At 46.2% G+C, this 20,907-nt stretch overlaps 1 protein-coding gene across 6 annotated transcripts in view; it reads right to left on the reverse strand.

The window, feature by feature from the left end:
• ADD2 (adducin 2) overlaps positions 1–20,907 on the reverse strand; it is a 114,931-nt gene that overhangs the window by 19,354 nt on the left and 74,670 nt on the right. For all 6 annotated transcript variants that reach the window (XM_056571468.1, XM_056571472.1, XM_056571473.1 and 3 more), the window contains exons 6-10: positions 20,668–20,817; positions 20,408–20,551; positions 17,527–17,625; positions 14,789–14,965; positions 10,972–11,220 (exon numbers count right to left, since the gene is read on the reverse strand). In XM_056571468.1, the coding sequence (XP_056427443.1) occupies positions 10,972–11,220; positions 14,789–14,965; positions 17,527–17,625; positions 20,408–20,551; positions 20,668–20,817 (819 nt within the window). The remainder of the gene's footprint in view (positions 1–10,971; positions 11,221–14,788; positions 14,966–17,526; positions 17,626–20,407; positions 20,552–20,667; positions 20,818–20,907) is intronic.

The raw sequence follows: 20,907 nt of genomic DNA on the forward strand, positions 1-20,907 counted from the left end.
CATTTGTATAGGCAATATTCTCTTGTTTTTCACATTACAAGTCATGGGATTCTTTCACCATGCAACTCAAGGATTTCAATGAAAGAATTGGGGGAAGCAAATGCCAATATTAAAGGGGTACTCCACTGGATTTTTTTTAAATCTTTTATTTTTTTATTTTCAACTGCCAGAAAGTTAAACAGATTTGTAAATTACTTCTATTAAAAAATCTTAATCCTTACAGTAGTTATAAGCTGCTGTTATGCTCCACAGGAAGTTCTTTTCTTTTTGAATTTTCTTTCTGCCTGACCACAGTGCTCTCTACTGCCACCTCTGTCCATATTAGTAACTGTCCAGAGCAGGAGCAAATCCCCATAGCAAACCTCTTCTGCTCTGGACAATTCCTAAAATGGACAGAGGTGTCAGCACTGTGGTTGGTCAGACAGAAAGGAAATTCAAAAAGAAAAAACTTCCTGTGGATCATAACAGCAGCTGATAAGTACTGGAAGTATTAACATTTTTTTATGGAAGTAATTTACAAATCTGTTCAACTTTCTGGCACCAGGTGATTTAAATTTTTTTTTTTCCAGTGGACTACCCCTTTAAGTACACATGTTGTTTTTTGTCCTTCCATAGAAGTCTATAGGAGGAAAAATGCAGAGATTGGTAAAGGTGTGGTAAAGTAATAGATGTTAGATATCTGTGGTCATGTCAAGATAATTTTGGCACGGTCTGATGTGCTTGGCTGGCAACAAACATTAGACCGGCATCAGAATATAAAACAAGTAACTAATGTGTATAGTGATCAACAAATAACCCAATGGGAGGGTAAAGGGCCCATAATGCTAAACAAATACAAAACCCCAGGGCCATAACCCGGAGCCTAGAACAACCCTTTATTAGATTCCCACCCCTAAGACTTTATAGTATAATGGAGTGCTTCTGTAGAACTTAACATGAATTCCATTCTGGTGGATATACTGTACGATAGATATGTAGTACGCCTCGGGGGTTGTAGGGTAGTTGGGGTGTTGCTGTTCTGAATAATAAAGGGTGCTGTTAAAGGGTACCTCTCATCAAAAAAACTTTTGATATATTATAGATTAATGTACGCAGAATAACTTTACAATTGCATGTTATTAAAAAATATGCTTCTTTCTATTTAATTTTCCACTTTGAAGAAATGACCACTAGGGGTCTCCCTACCAGTCCTGGCAGCAAGCATTTCAGACTCATGCTGGAGTCCTAAACACTACGAGCTGCCAGTCTGCTTTGTTCACAAAGGAGAACACTCAGAGCTGCCAGCCTGCTTTGTTCACAGCCTGTTTGGCTGTGAACAAAGCAGGCTGGCAGCTCTGAGTGTTTAGGACTCCAGCATGAGTCAGAAATGCTTGCTGACAAGACTGATCGGGAAAAATACAATAGAAAGAAGCATATTTTTCATTAACATGCTATTGGAAAGTTATTCAACATTCATTAATCTAAAATATATCAAAAGTTTATTTGATGAGAGGTACCCTTTAACCCTTTTTTACTCGTGACGCCAGGGTGAGGGTTAAATACTGTAATGGTGCTGGGCCTATCGCCACCCTTCCCAAGAACGATAGGTGAGTGTGTAATAAATGGATTGTCCACAACCACTGTTTAACTGAAACCTTGCAAGAACTTTTACTGAAGATTTTCTGTAGCAGGCAATATCAATAACAGTCCAGATAACAGAGTCTATTTATAGTTGAGCAGCGATTGAGAGTTGGTTGGGATCAGATAAGCTCAATTTAGCTTTTAGAAGATTCCGTAGCAGAGATCCGCTGGATTTAGGGGTGCGTTTAGGTCCAGTGATCTTGCAGAGAGTAGCGGGGAATTGTAGATGTACAACAGCTTAGGTACAGGCCGAGGCCGCAAAGGCTTTGGCCTAGTAAACATACTTGAAAGTTGCGGAGGTCCATCCTCATTCAGAGTCAGCAACCCAAGAGAGCGAATAATGTCCGCAGCTCCCTTATATGGGCAGGGGCAGAGCCGTTTTGGATTGGTCCATAACCACTGTCACTCACCGCTACACAGCATTGTGGGTGATCACGTGACACAAGAACCACCTAAGGTCCTTCAACATACCATAGAGTTCTGAGTAACGGGTCACATGACCTAAGGTCCTTCGACGCCAAACAAGTGAGTAATGCAATATACATATTTACAATGATAATTTTTACAAATATTAACTTACTAAGGGGTGACTAGGGGCTAACTAGGGAAGCGGACCCCCACAGTCCTAGGGACTCTGACTTTGGGGACCCCCCACCAAGGCACAGTATGAAATACGGTGCCAGCACACCACAGATATACTACCACAGTATTAGTTTTTGTGTTACTCTTTTAGGGCATTATACTCTTTTAAAGCACACCATAAAAGTTACGTTTTAGGGGCGGGAATCTAATTAATGGGTGTCCTAGGCTCTGGACTACGGGCCTGGGGTTTTAAATTTGTTTAATGTGTATAGTGACCTCCTAAGTAAAGACACGTACTATGTGAACTATTTAGTGGTCTGTTTTCCTGGGTACAGAAATAGCACAGTAGGTTCCTCTACTAAATGCACAAGAAAAATACATCAAAATCCCAACTTAGCCACATTTAGTAAATACACCCTACTATTAATAAATAGTTGCCACCTAATGGGCAACAGAAGAACAGCAGCTGCATACATAGGGGGGTATTTATCAAAGGATTTATGTGTTTTTTTTAATGTAACTTTGGCGCAATACTTTGGCGCAGTGTCTTTTTGCGCCAAAGTTTGGCGCATCTTCTCCACTGTCATTTTTACAACTTTCTCAAAATCACACGGTCCTGTGTGGGATTTTAACTTTAGTCAGTAATTTATCATTTGCGCCAATCGATCTTTGGCGCAAATCCCCGCCAAGAAATTTTGCACTTGGAAAACACACTTAGCAATGTCAGTAAATGTAAAGGTGTCAAAATACATTAAACATTTTTTTGTGAAAGCATCGACGCCTCCAGGGCAGCGCAATACTATCCTGCGACATAGTTGTCTCTGAGGAACCTTCACCCTCCGTTGAGCCAGCATTGGACATGGCCGCACAGGTTTAGGAAAGGTAAGCACTAAAGCAGTGGTCTCCAACCTGCGGACCTCCAGATGTTGCAAAACTACAATGCCCAGCATGCCCGGACAGCCAACGGCTGTTCGGGCATGCTGGGAATTGTAGTTTTGCAACATCTGGAGGTCCGCAGGTTGAAGACCACTGCACTAAAGTAAAAAAAAAAAAAAAAACTACTCAAGTTGAAAATAAAATCTATTTCACATGGTGGCTATAAACCCCACAAAAGAAAATAACTCACGTCGCTTGCTGATATACTGCAGGAGGGACTCCGAAATGGCTGCTCTACAGGGTAAAATACGCGTCCTCTGTGGTGGTAAGTTCTGTGTAAAAGGCGCTGTGAACAGCTGATTTCAACATTTGAGCCAAAATTACTAGCAGCTTGCACCAAATGATAAATTTGGTGCATGTCCACGAAAACCAAAGTGAAAAAAAAAAAAAGGGTAAAAAGAAACTGTCAACAGGCAAAATTGATAAATACCCCCTATAGTGTTTAGGCTGGTTTCACATGGCGTTAAAGAGGTACTCCGGTGAAAACCTTTTTTCTTTTAAATCAACTGGTGGCAGAGAGTTAAACATATTTGTAAATTACTTCTATTAACCTCTTCAGGACATAGGGCGTATGTATACGCCCTGCATCCCGAGTCCTTAAGGACCGAGGGCGTATCCATACGCCCGTGGGAATTCCGGCCCCCACCGCTAGCCGGTTGGGGACCGGAGCCGGATGCCTGCTGAAATCGTTCAGCAGGCATCCCGGCACATCCCCCAGGGGGGTCATTATGCCCCACCATGTCGGCGATCGCCGCAGATCGCTGGACAATTCAGTCCAGCGATCTGCTGCGATTCTGGGTCAATCGGGTCTCCAGTGACCCGGTGACCCGGAATTACTGGCTGTTCGGGGCCGTCTCTGACGGCCCCGAACAGCCAAAGCCTGCAGGGGTGAGGTGGCACTGGTGCCACCTCACGATCGCCCTGATTCGTCGGCCGGATTCCCGGCCGACCAATCAGGGCGCCTGCTGCGGGTGTCACTCCCGCACCCGCTCCGCCCCTCTTCCGGAGGACGTGAGCGGGTGCGGGAAGACGACCCCGGGTGCTGGGGACCCCGATCCCCGGCGTCCCTGTTGGGATCGGGGCCCCAGGAGCAGCGGCGGCGGCGGGACTGACCTCACGCGGCTAGATTGTTGGAGGTGAGTGACAGCCTCCTGCTGTTGCTTAGCAACAGCTCCCAGCATGCAAAAAGGGCATGCTGGGAGCTGTAGTTATGCAACAGCAGGAGGCAGACCACCACAACTCCCAGCATTCCCTTATGGGCATGCTGGGACTTATGGTTTTGCAACAGCTGGAGGCACATTTTTTTCTATGGAAAAGTGTACCTTCAGCTGTTGTATAACTACAACTCCCAGCATGCCCGTTGGCTGTCGGTGACTGCTGAGAGTTGTAGTTTTGCAACAGCTGAAGGCACACTGGTTGTGAAACTCAGAGTTTTTTTTTACCTAACTCAGTGTTTCACGACCGGTGTGCCTCCAGCTGTTGCAAACTACAACTCTCAGCAGTCACCGTACACCATGCACCGTACATGCTGGGAGTTGTAGTTTTGCAACAGCTGGAGGCACACTGGTTGTGAAACACTGAGTTAGGTCACAAACTCAGTGATACATAACCAGTGTGCCTACAGTTATTGCAAAACTACAACTCTCAGCAGTCACCGACAGCCAACGGGCATGCTGGGAGTTGTAGTTATGCAATAGCTGGATGTCCCCCCCCCCCCCAATGTGAACGTACAGGGTACACTCACATGGGCGGAGGATTACAGTAAGTATCTGGCTGCAAGTTTGAGCTGCCGCAAACTTACTGCTGCAGCTCAAACTGCCAGCGAGAAACTACTGTGAACCCCCGCCCGTGCGACTGTACCCTAAAAACACTACACTACACTAACACAAAAAATAAAATAAAAAGTAAAAAACACTACATATACACATACCCCTACACAGCCCCCCTCCCCTCCCCAATAAAAATGAAAAACGTCTGGTACGCCACTGTTTCCAGAATGGAGCCTCCAGCTGTTGCAAAACAACTCCCAGTATTGCCAGACAGCCACTGACTGTCCAGGCATGCTGGGAGTTTTGCAACAGCTGGAGGCACCCTGTTTGGGAATCACTGGCGTAGAATTCCCCTATGTCCACCCCTATGCAAGTCCCTAATTTAGGCCTCAAATGCGCATGGCGCTCTCCCTTTGGAGCCCTGTCGTATTTCAAGGCAACAGTTTAGGGCCACATATGGGGTATCGCCGTACTCGGGAGAAATTGTGTTACAAATTTTGGGGGGTATTTTCTGCTTTTACCCTTTTTAAAAATGTTAAATTTTTGGGAAAACAAGCATTTTAGGTAAAAACATTTTTTTTTTTTTTACATATGCAAAAGTCGTGAAACACCTGTGGGGTATAAAGGTTCACTTAACCCCTTGTTACGTTCCCCGAGGGGTCTAGTTTCCAAAATGGTATGCCATGTGGGTATTTTTTGCTGTCCTGGCACCATAGGGGCTTCCTAAATGCGGCATGCCCCCAGAGAAAAATTTGCTTTCAAAAAGCCAAATGTGACTCCTTCTCTTCCGAGACCTGTAGTGCGCCAGCAGAGCACTTTTCACCCCCATATGGGGTGTTTTCTTAATCAGGAGAAATTGGGCTTCAAATTTTTAGGGGTATTTTCTGCTATTACCCTTTTTAAAAATGAAAAATTTTTGGGAAAACAAGCATTTTAGGTAAAAATATATATATTTTTTTACATTTGCAAAAGTCGTGAAACACCTGCGGGGTATTAAGGTTCATTTTATCCCTTGTTACATTCCCTGAAGGATCTAGTTTCCAAAATGGTATGCCATGTGTTTTTTTTTTTGCTGTTCTGGCACCATAGGGGATTCCTAAATGCAACATGCCCCCCAAAAACCATTTCAGAAAAACGTACTCTCCAAAATCCCCTTGTCGCTCCTTCGCTTCTGAGCCCTCTACTGCGCCCGCCGAACACTTTACATAGACATATGAGGTATGTGCTTACTCGAGAGAAATTGGGCTAAAAAGACAAGTAAAAATTTTGTCCTTTTACCCCTTGTAAAAATTCAAAAATTGGGTCTACAAGAACATGCGAGTGTAAAAAATGAAGATTGTGAATTTTCTCCTTCACTTTGCTGATATTCGTGTGAAACACCTAAAGGGTTAAAACACTTACTGAATGTCATTTTGAATACTTTGGGGGGTGTAGTTTTTATAATGGGGTCATTTGTTGGGTATTTCTAATATGAAGACCCTTCAAATCCACTTCAAAACTGAACTGGTCCCTGAAAAATAGCGAGTTTGAAAATTTTGTGAAAAATCGGAAAATTGCTGCGGAACTTTGAAGCCCTCTGGTGTCTTCCAAAAGTAAAAACTGATAAATTTTATGATGCAAACATAAAGTAGACATATTGTATATGTGAACCAAAAAAAAATGTATTCGTAAAATCAATTTTCCTTACAAGCAGAAAGCTTCAAAGTTAGAAAAATGCAAAATTTTCAAAATTTTCATCAAATTTACGGATTTTTCACCAAGAAATGATGCAAGTATCGACAAAAATTTACCACTATGTTAAAGTAGAATATGTCACGAAAAAACAATCTCGGAATCAGAATGATAACTAAAAGCATCCCAGAGTTATTAATGTTTAAAGTGACAGTGGTCAGATGTGCAAAAAACGCTCTGGTCCTTAAGGCCAAAATGGGCTCCGTCCTGAAGGGGTTAAAAAATCTTAATCCTTCCAGTACTTATTAGCTGCTGAATGCTACAGAGGAAATTCCTTTCTTTTTGGAACACTGATGACATCACGAACACAGTTGTTACGCCTAGCGCTCCGGGTCCCCGCTCCTCCCCGGAGCGCTCACGGCGTCTCTCTCCCTGCAGCTCCCCGGTCAGTCCCGCTGACCGGGAGCGCTGCACTGACATGGCCGTCGGGGATGCGATTCGCACAGCGGGACGCGCCCGCTCGCGAATCGCGTCCCAGGTCACTTACCCGTCCCGGGCCCCTCCTGTCATGTGCTGGCGCGCGCGGCTCCGCTCTCTAGGGCGCGCGCGCGCCAGCTCTCTGAGACTTAAAGGGCCAGTGCACCAATGATTGGTGCCTGGCCCAATTAGCTTAATTGGCTTCCACCTGCTCCCTGGCTATATCTGACCACCTCCCCTGCACTCCCTTGCCGGATCTTGTTGCCTTGTGCCAGTGAAAGCGTTTAGTGTGTCCAAAGCCTGTGTTACCTGAACCCTTGCTATCCATCTTGACTACGAACCTTGCCGCCTGCCCCCGACCTTCTGCTACGTCTGACCTTGCCTCTGCCTAGTCCTTCTGTCCCACGCCTTCTCAGCAGTCAGCGAGGTTGAGCCGTTGCTAGTGGATACGACCTGGTTGCTACTGCCGTAGCAAGACCATCCCGCTTTGCGGCGGGCTCTGGTGAACACCAGTAGCCTCTTAGAACCGGTCCACCAGCACGGTCCACGCCAATCCCTCGCTGACACAGAGGATCCACTACCTGTAAGCCGAATCGTGACAGTAGATCCGGCCATGGATCCCGCTGAGGTGCCGCTGCCAAGTCTCGCTGACCTTACCACGGTGGTCGCTCAGCAATCGCAGCAGATTGCCCAACAAGGACAGCAGCTGTCGCAGTTGACCGCCACGTTACAGCAACTTCTGCCTCTGCTACAGCAGCAACCATCTCCTTCGCCAGCTCCTGCACCTCCTCCGCAGCGAGTGGCCGCTCCTAGCCTCCGCTTGTCCCTGCCGGACAAATTTGATGGGGACTCTAGACTCTGCCGTGGATTTCTGTCTCAGTGTTCCCTGCATATGGAGATGTTGTCGGACTTGTTTCCTACAGAACGGTCTAAGGTGGCGTTCGTAGTGAGCCTTCTTTCAGGAAAGGCCTTGTCTTGGGCCACACCGCTCTGGGACCGCAATGATCCTGCCACAGCCACAGTCCAGTCCTTCTTCGCTGAGGTCCGTAGTGTCTTCGAGGAGCCAGCCCGAGCTTCTTCTGCCGAGACTGCCCTGCTGAACCTGGTCCAGGGTAATTCTTCAGTGGGCGAGTACGCCATCCAATTTCGTACTCTTGCTTCCGAATTATCATGGAATAACGAGGCTCTCTGCGCGACCTTTAAAAAAGGCCTATCCAGTCGCATCAAGGATGTGCTGGCCGCACGAGAGATTCCTGCCAACCTCCAAGAACTTATCCATTTGGCCATCCGCATTGACATGCGTTTTTCTGAGAGACATCAAGAGCTCCGCCAGGAAAAAGACTTAGATCTCTGGGCACCTCTCCCACAGTATCCGCTGCAATCTACGCCTGGGCCTCCCGCCGAGGAGGCCATGCAAGTGGATCGGTCTCGCCTGACCCAGGAAGAGAGGAATCGCCGTAGGGAAGAAAATCTTTGTCTGTACTGTGCCAGTACCGAGCATTTCTTGGTGGATTGCCCTATTCGTCCTCCACGTCTGGGAAACGCACGCACGCACCCAGCTCACGTGGGTGTGGCGTCTTTTGGTTCAAAGTCTGCTTCTCCACGTCTCACGGTGCCCGTGCGGATTTCTTCTTCAGCCAACTCCTCCCTCTCAGCCGTGGCCTGCTTGGACTCTGGTGCCTCTGGGAATTTTATTCTGGATTCTTTTGTGAATAAATTCCGCATCCCGGTGACCCGTCTCGTCAAGCCGCTCTACATTTCCGCGGTCAACGGAGTCAGATTGGATTGCACCGTGCGTTACCGCACAGAACCCCTCTTGATGTGCATTGGACCCCACCACGAAAGGATTGAATTTTTCATCCTCCCCAACTGCACCTCTGAGGTCCTCCTCGGTCTGCCTTGGCTCCAGCTTCATTCTCCCACCCTCGACTGGACCACCGGGGAGATCAAGAACTGGGACTCTGCTTGCCACAAGAGATGCCTCTCCCCCCCTCCCAGTCCCGTCAGGCAAGCCTCAGTGCCTCCTCATGGCCCCCGTCCTTGTGTCACCCTGCCCCGTGCCAAGCTTCACCCTCTGCCCTCCCTCCCCATTCCCACTCCTGCTGTACTGCCTGCCTTTGAGGAAACCCTCCATTCACTCCCGGTGTCCTCGTCCCAGGTAAAGCAGTTGTCGGACAAAAAAAGGGGAGACCTAAGGGGGGGGGGGGGTACTGTTACGCCTAGGGCTCCGGGTCCCCGCTCCTCCCCGGAGCGCTCACGGCGTCTCTCTCCCTGCAGCGCCCCGGTCAGTCCCGCTGACCGGGAGCGCTGCACTGACATGGCCGTCGGGGATGCGATTCGCACAGCGGGACGCGCCCGCTCGCGAATCGCGTCCCAGGTCACTTACCCGTCCCGGGCCCCTCCTGTCATGTGCTGGCGCGCGCGGCTCCGCTCTCTAGGGCGCGCGCGCGCCAGCTCTCTGAGACTTAAAGGGCCAGTGCACCAATGATTGGTGCCTGGCCCAATTAGCTTAATTGGCTTCCACCTGCTCCCTGGCTATATCTGACCACCTCCCCTGCACTCCCTTGCCGGATCTTGTTGCCTTGTGCCAGTGAAAGCGTTTAGTGTGTCCAAAGCCTGTGTTACCTGAACCCTTGCTATCCATCTTGACTACGAACCTTGCCGCCTGCCCCCGACCTTCTGCTACGTCTGACCTTGCCTCTGCCTAGTCTTTCTGTCCCACGCCTTCTCAGCAGTCAGCGAGGTTGAGCCGTTGCTAGTGGATACGACCTGGTTGCTACTGCCGCAGCAAGACCATCCCGCTTTGCGGCGGGCTCTGGTGAACACCAGTAGCCTCTTAGAACCGGTCCACCAGCACGGTCCACGCCAATCCCTCGCTGACACAGAGGATCCACTACCTGTGAGCCGAATCGTGACAACAGTGCTCTCTGCTGACATCTCTGTCCATTTTAGCAACCATGCATAGCAGATGTATGCTAAGGGCAGCATGGTGGCTCAGTGGTTAGCACTGCTGCCTTGCAGTGCTGGGGACTTGGGTTCAAATCCCACTAAGGACAACAATAAGTAAAGTGTTATTATTATTATAATAATGTCAGCAGAGAGAACTGTGGTGGTGATGTCATCAGAGAGCATTCCGAAAAGAAAAGAATTTCCTCTGTAGTATTCAGCAGCTAATAAGTACAGGAAAGATTAAGATTTTTTAATAGAAGTAATTTACAAATATGTAACTTTCTGCCACCAGTTGATTTAAAAGAAAAAAGGTTTTCACCGGAGTACCCCTTTAAGGAATCATGTACACATATGTTCATTGAGAGGGATATATGTTTATTAAGCGTGCTGCACTTTTGAGTCCCATATAACATATGTATATGAAGGAGAATTGGAAACAAGTATTGGCACTATTCGACTATATTCAGGCCACTAAAGTAAATGGGTTCACTTTTTATTACTCATAGATATTGGCCCTCATTTACTATTGCAAACCCAACATGTTTTGTCGGGTTGTGCACCAGATTCTGTCACATTGCGCCAGAAATTCTGTCTGTGCCAGAATTTGCGCCAGAATTGAAAAAAACCTGACTAACTCTCCATTTTTTCCCCAAGAAAACGCAAAAAAGGAGCGTGTTCCCGAAATTTTCACAAAAACCCAACATATTTGTTAAGCTTTCCACAGAAAATTTAGTGGATTTAAGCTGAGGAAAACCCGACAGATCAGAGCAAAAAAAGTGAGATGTGGGGAAAGTGGAAAATGTAGGGAAACCTTAGTAAATACCGTAGAAAAAAACTGTAGGGAATTAAAACCCACAAAGAAACCTACACAACACTCTTAGTAAATCAGGGCCATTGTGTTTATTGATTGGCTATGTAGATAGTTCCACCAAACAAATGGTTACTCTAATGTGTAGTAGTTGCTCACCGTGGTCTTGCTCCTCAGGCTGCTCACATTTTCCTCAGCCACATTGACCCTCATGTAAGTGTTAGGTGTATTCAGCCAGCGGGTCTTCTCCTTCTGCTGTTTCTGGGCATGTTGTCGTAGTGTAGAAAGAGGGACTCCTTCTTCTTCAAAGACAAATGCGGTTACTGTGGCAGGTATCTCCACATCGCTCTTGTGCCTTGTCTTCTCTTGTACAAATGGGTGTCGGTAAGTATAGCCTGTACGGTATCCCTATGGTACAAAAGTCACATTTTACTAAACATTACGTTGGTTTTAAGTGAAAAGGGTTAAAGGGGTACTCCACTGAAAAACATTTTCTTTTAAATCAACTGGTGCCAGAAAGTTAAACAGTTACTTCTATTAAAAAAATCTTAATCCTTCCAGTACTTATCAGCTGCTGTATACTACAGAGGAAGTTCTTTTCTTTTTGAATTTCCTTTCTGTCTCACCACAGTGCTCTCTGCTGACACCTCTGTTCTTGTCAGGAACTGTCCAGAGCAAGAGAGGTTTGCTATGGGAATTTGCTTCTACTCTGGACAGTTCCTAACATGGACAGAGGTGTCAGCAGAGAGCACTGTGGTCTCTATAATATGTAGCAGCAGCTGATAAGTACTGGAAGGGTTAAAGGGTTATTCCGGGCAAAAACATCTTATCTCCTATCGATAGGATAGGGGATAAGATGTCTGATCACGGGGGCCCCCCGCGATCTCCCTGCAGCAACCCGCATTCAATGCGTAGCTGCGTCTGTCCGAGACAAGGACATGATGTCACACCACGCCCCCTCCATTAATTTCTAGGGGAGGGGTTGTAACGGCCGCAACGCCCCCTCTCATAGACATGAATGGAGTGGGCGCAGTGTGACGTCACGTCCCCGTTTCGGAAGCCCGATGGTTTCCAAAACTGCAGACGCAGCTACACATAGAATGCGGGCTGCTGCAGGGAGATCGTAGGGGGATCCCAGCGGCAGGGCCCCCTCGATCAGACATCTTATCCCCTATCCTTTCAAGATGTTTTTTCCCAGAATACCCCTTTAAGATTTTTTAATAGAAGTAATTAAAAAATCGGTTTAACTTTCTGGCACCAGTTGATTTAAAAAAAAAATAAAAAATTCCAGCGGAGTACCCCTTTAAGTCTTTTCAGGCCATATTACTTCTACTGATTTTCTTTTCTGATGGCTAGTACAGTCAATAAATATATATTTTATCGTGAAAATATGTGCACAGCATAATCAGAGTATTATTGTTAAATAACAGAATCAAGAATTTGTTTATGATTTATAATTGCTTATATTAAAGACTTATTGTTTTGTTGGGTTTTCAACCCGTGGTACGCGTAACCCTAGGGGTACGCTACGGGTTGAGCGGGGGTATGCTTAAGCGCTGACAAATACCGGCCATGCATTGGTCAGTATTTGTCAGCCTATAGCCGCGTCAGCTCACTGTACAGTAGCGCGGTCTGAGCTGCGGCCTCATCCACTGTAAGGGAGATGCATTGTTGCCGGGGAGACGTGTGACCTTCACTGATGTTGTGCAGAGGTGCCGCACAACGCAGAAGGATATCACACGTCAGTGCGGCCCCACCGAACGGGACGCGCTGCATGAAGGAACAAGCAACAGGGGACCGCAGGAGGCCTGATAAAGTTAAAAAGTTATAAAGTTAAAGTTTAAAAAGTTAAAAATAAGTGTATGGGATGGAGGGCATTAAGATGGAGGGTGGGGGATGTATGGGATGGAGCACAAGGCATTAAAGGGGTACTCCGGTGCTTAGACATCTTATCCCCTAGCCAAAGGATAGGGGATAAGATGCCTGATCGCGGGTGTCCCGCCGCTGGGGACCCCCGTGATCTTGCACACAGCACCCCGTTTATAATCAGTCCCCGGAGCGTGTTCTCTCCGGGTCTGATTACCGGTGACCACAGGGCCGACAGCGTGTGACGTCACGCCTCCGCCACCGTGTGACGTCACGCTCCACCCCTCAATGCAAGCCTATGGGAGGGGGCGTGGCAGCTATCATGCCCCCTCCTATAGGCTTGCATTGAGTGGCGGAGCATGACGTCACACGGGGACGGAGGCGTGACATCACACGCCGTCGGCCCTGTGGTCGCCGGTAATCAGACCCAGAGCGAACACGCTCCGAGGACTGATTATAAACTGGGTGCCGCGTGCAAGATCACGGGGGTCCCCAGCGTCGGGACTCCCGCGAACAGGCATCTTATCCCCTATCCTATGGATAGGGGATAAGATGTCTAAGCACCGGAGTACCCCTTTAAGATGGAGGGGGAGAGGGATAATGGCGGAGGGAGGATGGGGAGAAGTAAAGCACAAGGCATTAAGATGGAGGGGGGGGGATAATGGCAAAAAGGGGTTAGGAGGGGGGGGGGGATAATGGCACAAGGGGATTAATATGAGTAAGTTCCGCGCTAATTTACGCGCGTGGACATTCTTTCACCCTTTGGGGATACAGTCGCAAAAAAAGGTTGAGAACCACTGACCTAGATAGACAAGACTTACATATGGTAGTTACTTCATTTCTAGCAACACAAAATAGTGTACAGCTTGTTTCCAAAAGGGTTCTATCATTCATTTGATTACATATTTAGATCAAGTAAACTTAAAGTTTCTAATCACCACTACCACTAGTCAACTAACATTTTCTCAATGGGTTTCAAATGTGAGGATTCAAAGAGGATTAGAATTCAAAAATGTTTCCAATTTATAGTATCAGCAGATATATTTATGGTGTATCAGTGGTTAGCACTGCTTTCTTGTAACTTTGTGACCTAGGCCTAGACCGCTGTGCTATGTTATCCTGCATTTATTCCGATTTTGTATGGATCCTATGTTCTTAGGTTAGTCACCTTCCTGTCAAATATGATGAGAATGAGTCTCTGTACAGCTCTGTAGTATATGCTGGCTTCACACATGTAAAATAAGTAAATATTTCAATTAAATAATTTACCGTATATTTTCGCCCTATAGGATGCACCGGTATATAAGACGCACCCTATTTTAAAGGTGCAAAATCTAGAAAAAAAGATTCTGAACCCAACAGTGATCTTCAACCTGCGGACCTCCAGATGTTGCAAAACTACAACTCCCAGCATGCACGGACAGCCGTTGGCTGTCCGGGCATGCTGGGAGTTGTGGTTTTGCAACATCTGGAGGTCCGCAGGTTGAAGACCACTGCATAGGAGGTAATACTTACGTGTCCCCGCCGCTCCGGACCCGTCACCACTGCCCTGGATGTCGCTCCATCCCTGTCTCCGCGTCCACGTGGTGTCCCCGACGCTCCGCACGTCTTCTTCCCTGGGATCCACGCTCCTATTGGATGACGGGACGGCGTGCACGACGACGTGATGACGTCGAAGGAGAACGCCGGCCATGAAGGGGATCCCGGCACGGAGCAGACACCAAGGAGGCAGGTAAGGTCCCTCCCGGTGTCCTGTAAGCGGTCCCGAACAGCCCGACTGAGCAGACGGGTTAGTCTCACTTTCGCTTAAGACGCGGCGGTCAGCTTTGATCGCCGCGTCTGAAGGGTTAATACAGGGCATCACCGCGATCGGTGATGTCCTGTATTGGCCGCGGGTCCCGGCCGTTGGTGGCCGCAGGGATCACCGCGATTAGCTGTGCATTTGCTCTATAAGATGCACCAACTTCCCCCCCCCCCCAAAATGCGTCTTATACGGCAAAAAATACGGTACTAACCTTGTTCTTATCAGTTTAAGAACATTACAAATGGAAATCATAAAATATTAGCTTGAAGAACAGTTACGTTAAAGAGGCCAGTGGTGTTAACTCACCAGATTATCCATCATTCTCATCAAAGCCTCAAATTCATGTTCACCCAGTCTGCTCTTCTGCATGGGTCCAAACATGCTCCCTGCCCAGCCGACTGTGCCCACTTCATGTGGACGATACTTTTCTCGATCTAGCAGGATGAGATTCTCTGGCCCTCCAGCGCTAGGCACAGCAGAGACCTAAAACATATGCTTTTATATTAACATAGTCACAGGTCAATCATATTCACCCCACTTCATATTACATAACTTTTTATAAGATATGATGGAGAAGACTGATGTCATGGTTCTGTGCAGTTTTACATCAAATATATTCATGACTCCTATGTGAGAAGGTTTAATTGTATTGATTTTATTTAATAGGAATTGAACCTAAAGCGCCAATAATGGCTACCAATAGTCTTCCCGGAAAACTTTTTTTTTTTTTAAATGAACTGGTGCCAGAAAGTTAAACAGATTTGTAAATCACTTCTATTAAAAAAATCTTAATCCTTCCAGTACTTTTTAGGGGCTGTATACTAAAGAGAAATCCAAAAAAGAAATGCATGTCCTCTGATGTCATGGCCACAGTGCTCTCTGCTGACCTCTGCTGTCCATCAGAGGAAATGCATTTCTTTTTTTTGGATTTCTCTTTAGTATACAGCCCCTAAAAAGTACTGGAAGGATAAAAAATTTTTAATAGAAGTGATTTACAAATCTAGTTAATAATATATATTGTTAATGCTGATACGGATTTATTGTAATATGTTAATGTCATACCTGTATAAAGAACTTGCTTTATACAGGTACGACATTTACATATTGCAATAAATCCGTATCAGCGCTAACTATATATATATTATTAACTTTACTTACCATTGGGCATAATATACAGGGGTGGATGCCAATAGTCCAGCAGCAGATATGGTAACCAGATCAATTTCCAGCGCTAGTGTACCATACAATAGAATTGATTTACAAATCTGTTTAGCTTTCTGGCACCAGTTGATTTAAAAAAAAAAAAAAATAGTTTTCCATGGGAGTACCCCTTTAACACCTTTTGGGCAACAGTAGAGTTGTAATGCCGCACACAAGCTGTGTTTTTCCAATAAAGCTGCTATGTTTTTGTATTTCTGTGCCGATCTCAAAGATGTTAGGTGCTCATATACAGAGGCTATTACAAATCTCGATTACGCCAAAACAGTGTTTGAAAATTTGAGGCTCAATTTCCTTGTAGCCTCAAAATACATCATAACTTGCAGTAAAAGATGGCTTTATAAGTTAAACCGTTTTATGATCATGTGTAAAAGCCTTTATGTCCAAAATAAGTACATGTTGGTTGTAAACTCAAAGTAGTAAAAAATAACTGGTGTACCATAAGGTGTAACAAAGGCGTTCATGCCTAAAAATACACCTAAAAAACTATGTATTAAAAGCATAGCCTCACCGTCAGGTCACCCACAGACTAAAGCTGATTTCTGAAAAATGTAAACAGAGGCAGAGCTTGTGATCAGCTTATTGCCAAGGGACCCTTCTAACAAGTATGGACTGTTGAAAGTGGAGACCCCCTTTAAATAAGTAGTGAGGTGGTTACTATAAAGGGAGCAGACATTGCTATTACACCTTAGCTCTGGAGCCTGAGGGTGCCATACAGTCCTTCTGCCCCATATGAAGAGATCAGCATTATAAGCAATGCAAGATACTTGGGAGGGCCTGGTACTGATTTTATATTAGAGCCAAAGGGCTGTAGAATTCTACATACTGGCTAAGAAGTCCATTACTGAAAACTTCTTCTATCTGTATTTGTGTCGCTCCAGCTGTTGCACAACCACGACTCCCAACATGACATGTCAGAAGATTCACAGGTAAGAAGCCATAAAATATATAAATTGAACTACACAAAACTGTGGTGTCCAAGTATGGGATATGCTCCTATAGTCCTGTCAGGTTGAGTCCCTGTATGTCCTCAGGGCTCTCCTGCAGTGTTCCCCCATAATGCGAATAGGTTGTATATTAAGTGTAAAGGACCTTTGACATTGGTCACATGATTGTTATTCACATGATAATGTTTGTCACATGTTTAAGTCATATGTTTGTTACCCAGAGAGCACCAGGTGACCCTATGGTAGCCTATGGGCTCCTTGCTTTATAAGATAGGGGGGGGGGGAGCCGCAATCTCTCTTGTGATTCTTTCCTGTTGAGGTCAAGTCCAGTCCAGATATCTCAGGGTCAGCATCCAGCACATCTGGAGGCCTCAACCTAAATTTCAGCCACAAGTCAGTAAGTCAAGTTGTCTTTATCATCTGTCATCATCTTCAGTCAAGTCAAGTCAATTGTAGTCAGCGTGGCCTGCACCTATAGTCCGTCAAGTCACTGCAAGTCCCAGCAAGCTGCGAGGTCCTCTGTGTTACTGGTCACCTCTCTGGGATCCTGGCCTAACTGTATAGACTGTACCATCTGTCTACCTCAGTAAAAGCTTTAACCTTAACCTGGCATTGGACTATTATTTGCCCCTGCCTAACCTAGGACTAGCGGTGCTACCTTCCGGTGATTACGGTTAAATCATGCCCTGGCATCACGAACACGAAGAGGTCAATACCTTCTACCCCTGGGTAACATCATCTGCCCCTTACACCTCACACCCCGTGGCTCACAACAAAACTACAAAAGAAAAATGCAACAGAAAATGTTAAAAGGCAGACTGCAGCATATACTTTGACCGCTGAGATACAGTCTGTACATCACAGTAATATATACTATACCTGGATTTCACAGGCCGCCTGCAGGTGAAATATTTTATAAAAAGCTTCTTCTACAGATTCTCCCAGAGCCACAACCCCATGATTCCTCAGGACAAGCACCTAGAAGTTCAAAGTAATCCACAATTTATGAAGCCATTCTCTGCAATGCCATAAACATTACAAGTGTATTGAGAAATGTAAAAAGGAAAAGAATGTGTGCAGCTCACAAATCTACAATCCGAGGATATAGTTGGTTATATGCCGAAACCCCAAACGGCCAGAAATAAATAATATGAAGAGAAAATATATAACCAATCCTTCTAGGATTTTACCCCGAAGGGTACACAATGAATGCAAATATAGTAAAGAGAAATTTCAATTGATATAAATTTTATTAAACATGTATAAAACAATTGATAAAATTGTATAAAATTAATCTAATCCTGGCACAGATATATAAAGGTGAACAATCCACTGGGCCCTAGTGGTATTGATCACAAAAATGAAAGGACTTGATTCTAACAATCATAAATGGTGGAAAAAAAAAAAAAAAAAAATATATGTGTAAAAAAAATTATTAAAAAATATATACCGGTCTGGAAAAAGGGGATTGAGTCCTTTTCTGGTGCAGCTGATGAAATATCCTAGTGATGAATAAATGGACCAGTAGTGTATACACTTGTACAATTGATTTTATCAGTCTATTGACTAGTACAGGCTTACTGGTCTGTGCTGGATACTGCTGTCACAGTGTATCTCACCCGCTTCTGGCGATTATTGTTCTCTCCTTCCACCATACGCCAGCTGCGCTGGCACAGGGCTGTCACTCGTGCAAAGTTCGAATTATGCAGGGGTAGGTTTGGCACAACGTCCCCAGTGGTCTCCGTGCTGCTCCTGTGGTGGTATTGCAGGGCGGGCGCAGCGCTGGCGTCCCTCGTGGTGGATGATGATGGAGAATGGTTGTTTCTCAGGGCGGGTGGAGGATGGATATTTCCCAGCAGATTCAGGTTAGTAAGAAATTGTGGTATGAGTCCAGGTCGGACTACAGCTGCAGAGGTGGATATTTCCAATGTGTAGCAAGTCTCTGTGCAAGGTTCACACCAACGATGTGTGACAAGGTGCGGCAATTTAACCTAGACGCGTTTCAGGGTTCTTTTGCTGAATAGCATGACCCTTTCTTCAGTAGGAAAAATACTGAATATTCTGTATACGTTATTCTGTATTTTTCCTACTGAAGAAAGGGTCATGCTATTCAGCAAAAGAACCCTGAAACGCGTCTAGGTTAAATTGCCGCACCTTGTCACACATCGTTGGTGTGAACCTGGCACAGAGACTTGCTACACATTGGAAATATCCACCTCTGCAGCTGTAGTCCGACCTGGACTCAAACCACAATTTCTTACTAACCTGAATCTGCTGGGAAATATCCATCCTCCACCCGCCCTGAGAAACAACCATTCTCCATCATCATCCACCACGAGGGACGCCAGCGCTGCGCCCGCCCTGCAATACCACCACAGGAGCAGCACGGAGACCACTGGGGACGTTGTGCCAAACCTACCCCTGCATAATTCGAACTTTGCACGAGTGACAGCCCTGTGCCAGCGCAGCCGGCGTATGGTGGACGGAGACAACAACAAACGCCAGGAGCGGGTGAGATACACTGTGACAGCAGTATCCAGCACAGACCAGTGTTACGCCGAGCGCTCCGGGTCCCCGTTCCTCCCCGGAGCGCTCGCCTCATCTTCGTTGTTGCAGCGCCCCGGTCAGATCCACTGACCGGGTGCGCTGCGGTCCCGCCTTCAGCCGGGATGCGATTCGCGATGCGGATAGCGCCCGCTCGCGATGCGCACCCCGGCCCCCGTACCTGACTCGCTCTCCCTCGGTCCTGTCCCGGCGCGCGCGGCCCCGCTCCCTAGGGCGCGCGCGCGCCGGGTCTCTGCGATTTAAAGGGCCAGTGCACCAATGATGGTGCCTGGCCCAATCTTCCCAATTAGCTAATTGGCTCCCACCTGTGCACTTCCCTATATCTAGTCTCCTCCCTTGCACTCCCTTGCCGGATCTTGTTGCACTTGTGCCTAGTGAAAGCGTTCCCTTGTCTGTTCCTAGTCCGTGTTCCTGACCTCCTGCCGTTGCCCCTGACTACGATCCTTGCCGCCTGCCCCCGACCTTCTGCTACGTCCGACCTTGCTTCTGCCTACTCCCTTGTACCGCGCCTATCTTCAGCATCTTCAGCAGCCAGAGAGGTGAGCCGTTGCTAGTGGATACGACCTGGTCACTACCGCCGCAGCAAGACCATCCCGCTTTGCGGCGGGCTCTGGTGAAAACCTGTAGTGGCTTAGAACCGGTCCACTAGCGCGGTCCTCGCCATCCCTCTCTGGCACAGAGGATCCACTACCTGCCAGCCGGCATCGTGACAACCAGTAAGCCTGTACTAGTCAATAGACTGATAAAATCAATTGTACAAGTGGATACACTACTGTTCCATTTATTCATCACTAGGATATTTCATCAGCTGCACCAGAAAAGGACTCAATCCCCTTTTTCCAGACCGGTATATATTTTTTAATAATTTTTTTACACATATATTTTTTTACTAATTTTTTCCACCATTTATGATTGTTAGAATCAAGTCCTTTCATTTTTGTGATCAATACCACTAGGGCCCAGTGGATTGTTCACCTTTATATATCTGTGCCAGGATTAGATTAATTTTATACAATTTTATCAATTGTTTTATACATGTTTAATAAAATTTATATCAATTGAAATTTCTCTATACTATATTTGCATTCATTGTGTACCCTTCGGGGTAAAATCCTAGAAGGATTGGTTATATATTTTCTCTTCATATTATTTGTATTGAGAAATGGTCAGAATGGAAAAAAGTTATAAACCCGACCTTGCACGTTGGTCCTAAACACTTCTGCAGTTCTATCCTGTCGGTTTCTTCTTCCATGTGTCCATTATAATCATAATACACCACTTCTCCTGCCAGCAAAGCATCATGGGAGATAGGCAGGAGGCCACATTTCATTGCTGACACCTGCAATAAACCAGAACAATTTCCTCAGACAGGATATTCTTGTGGCTAATAGTTATTGATTGACCCATCTCGATAAGCAGGCAGGTACTACTACTGTATGATACTGTTTGTCTCACCGCAGTTGTTGCTGCTGTATGGAGCTGAATGATACATTTGACATCTGGGCGCGCTGAGTAGATAGATGAGTGCAGGCTGAAGTCACTGGTGTCCACCTCAAAGCACGTACTACCGACCTCTACCATCTCACCCAAAATATTAACTTTTACCTGTGGAGGAAATTGCACAAATATAAAAAGAATTTCAAGATCTCTGCTTGCTGTCCTTTTATGGAAACTTGTATTATTAACTTTTGTGGT

This window comes from Hyla sarda, chromosome 4 (assembly GCF_029499605.1).
Source record: "Hyla sarda isolate aHylSar1 chromosome 4, aHylSar1.hap1, whole genome shotgun sequence".
NCBI classification, from domain to species: Eukaryota; Metazoa; Chordata; class Amphibia; order Anura; family Hylidae; genus Hyla; species Hyla sarda.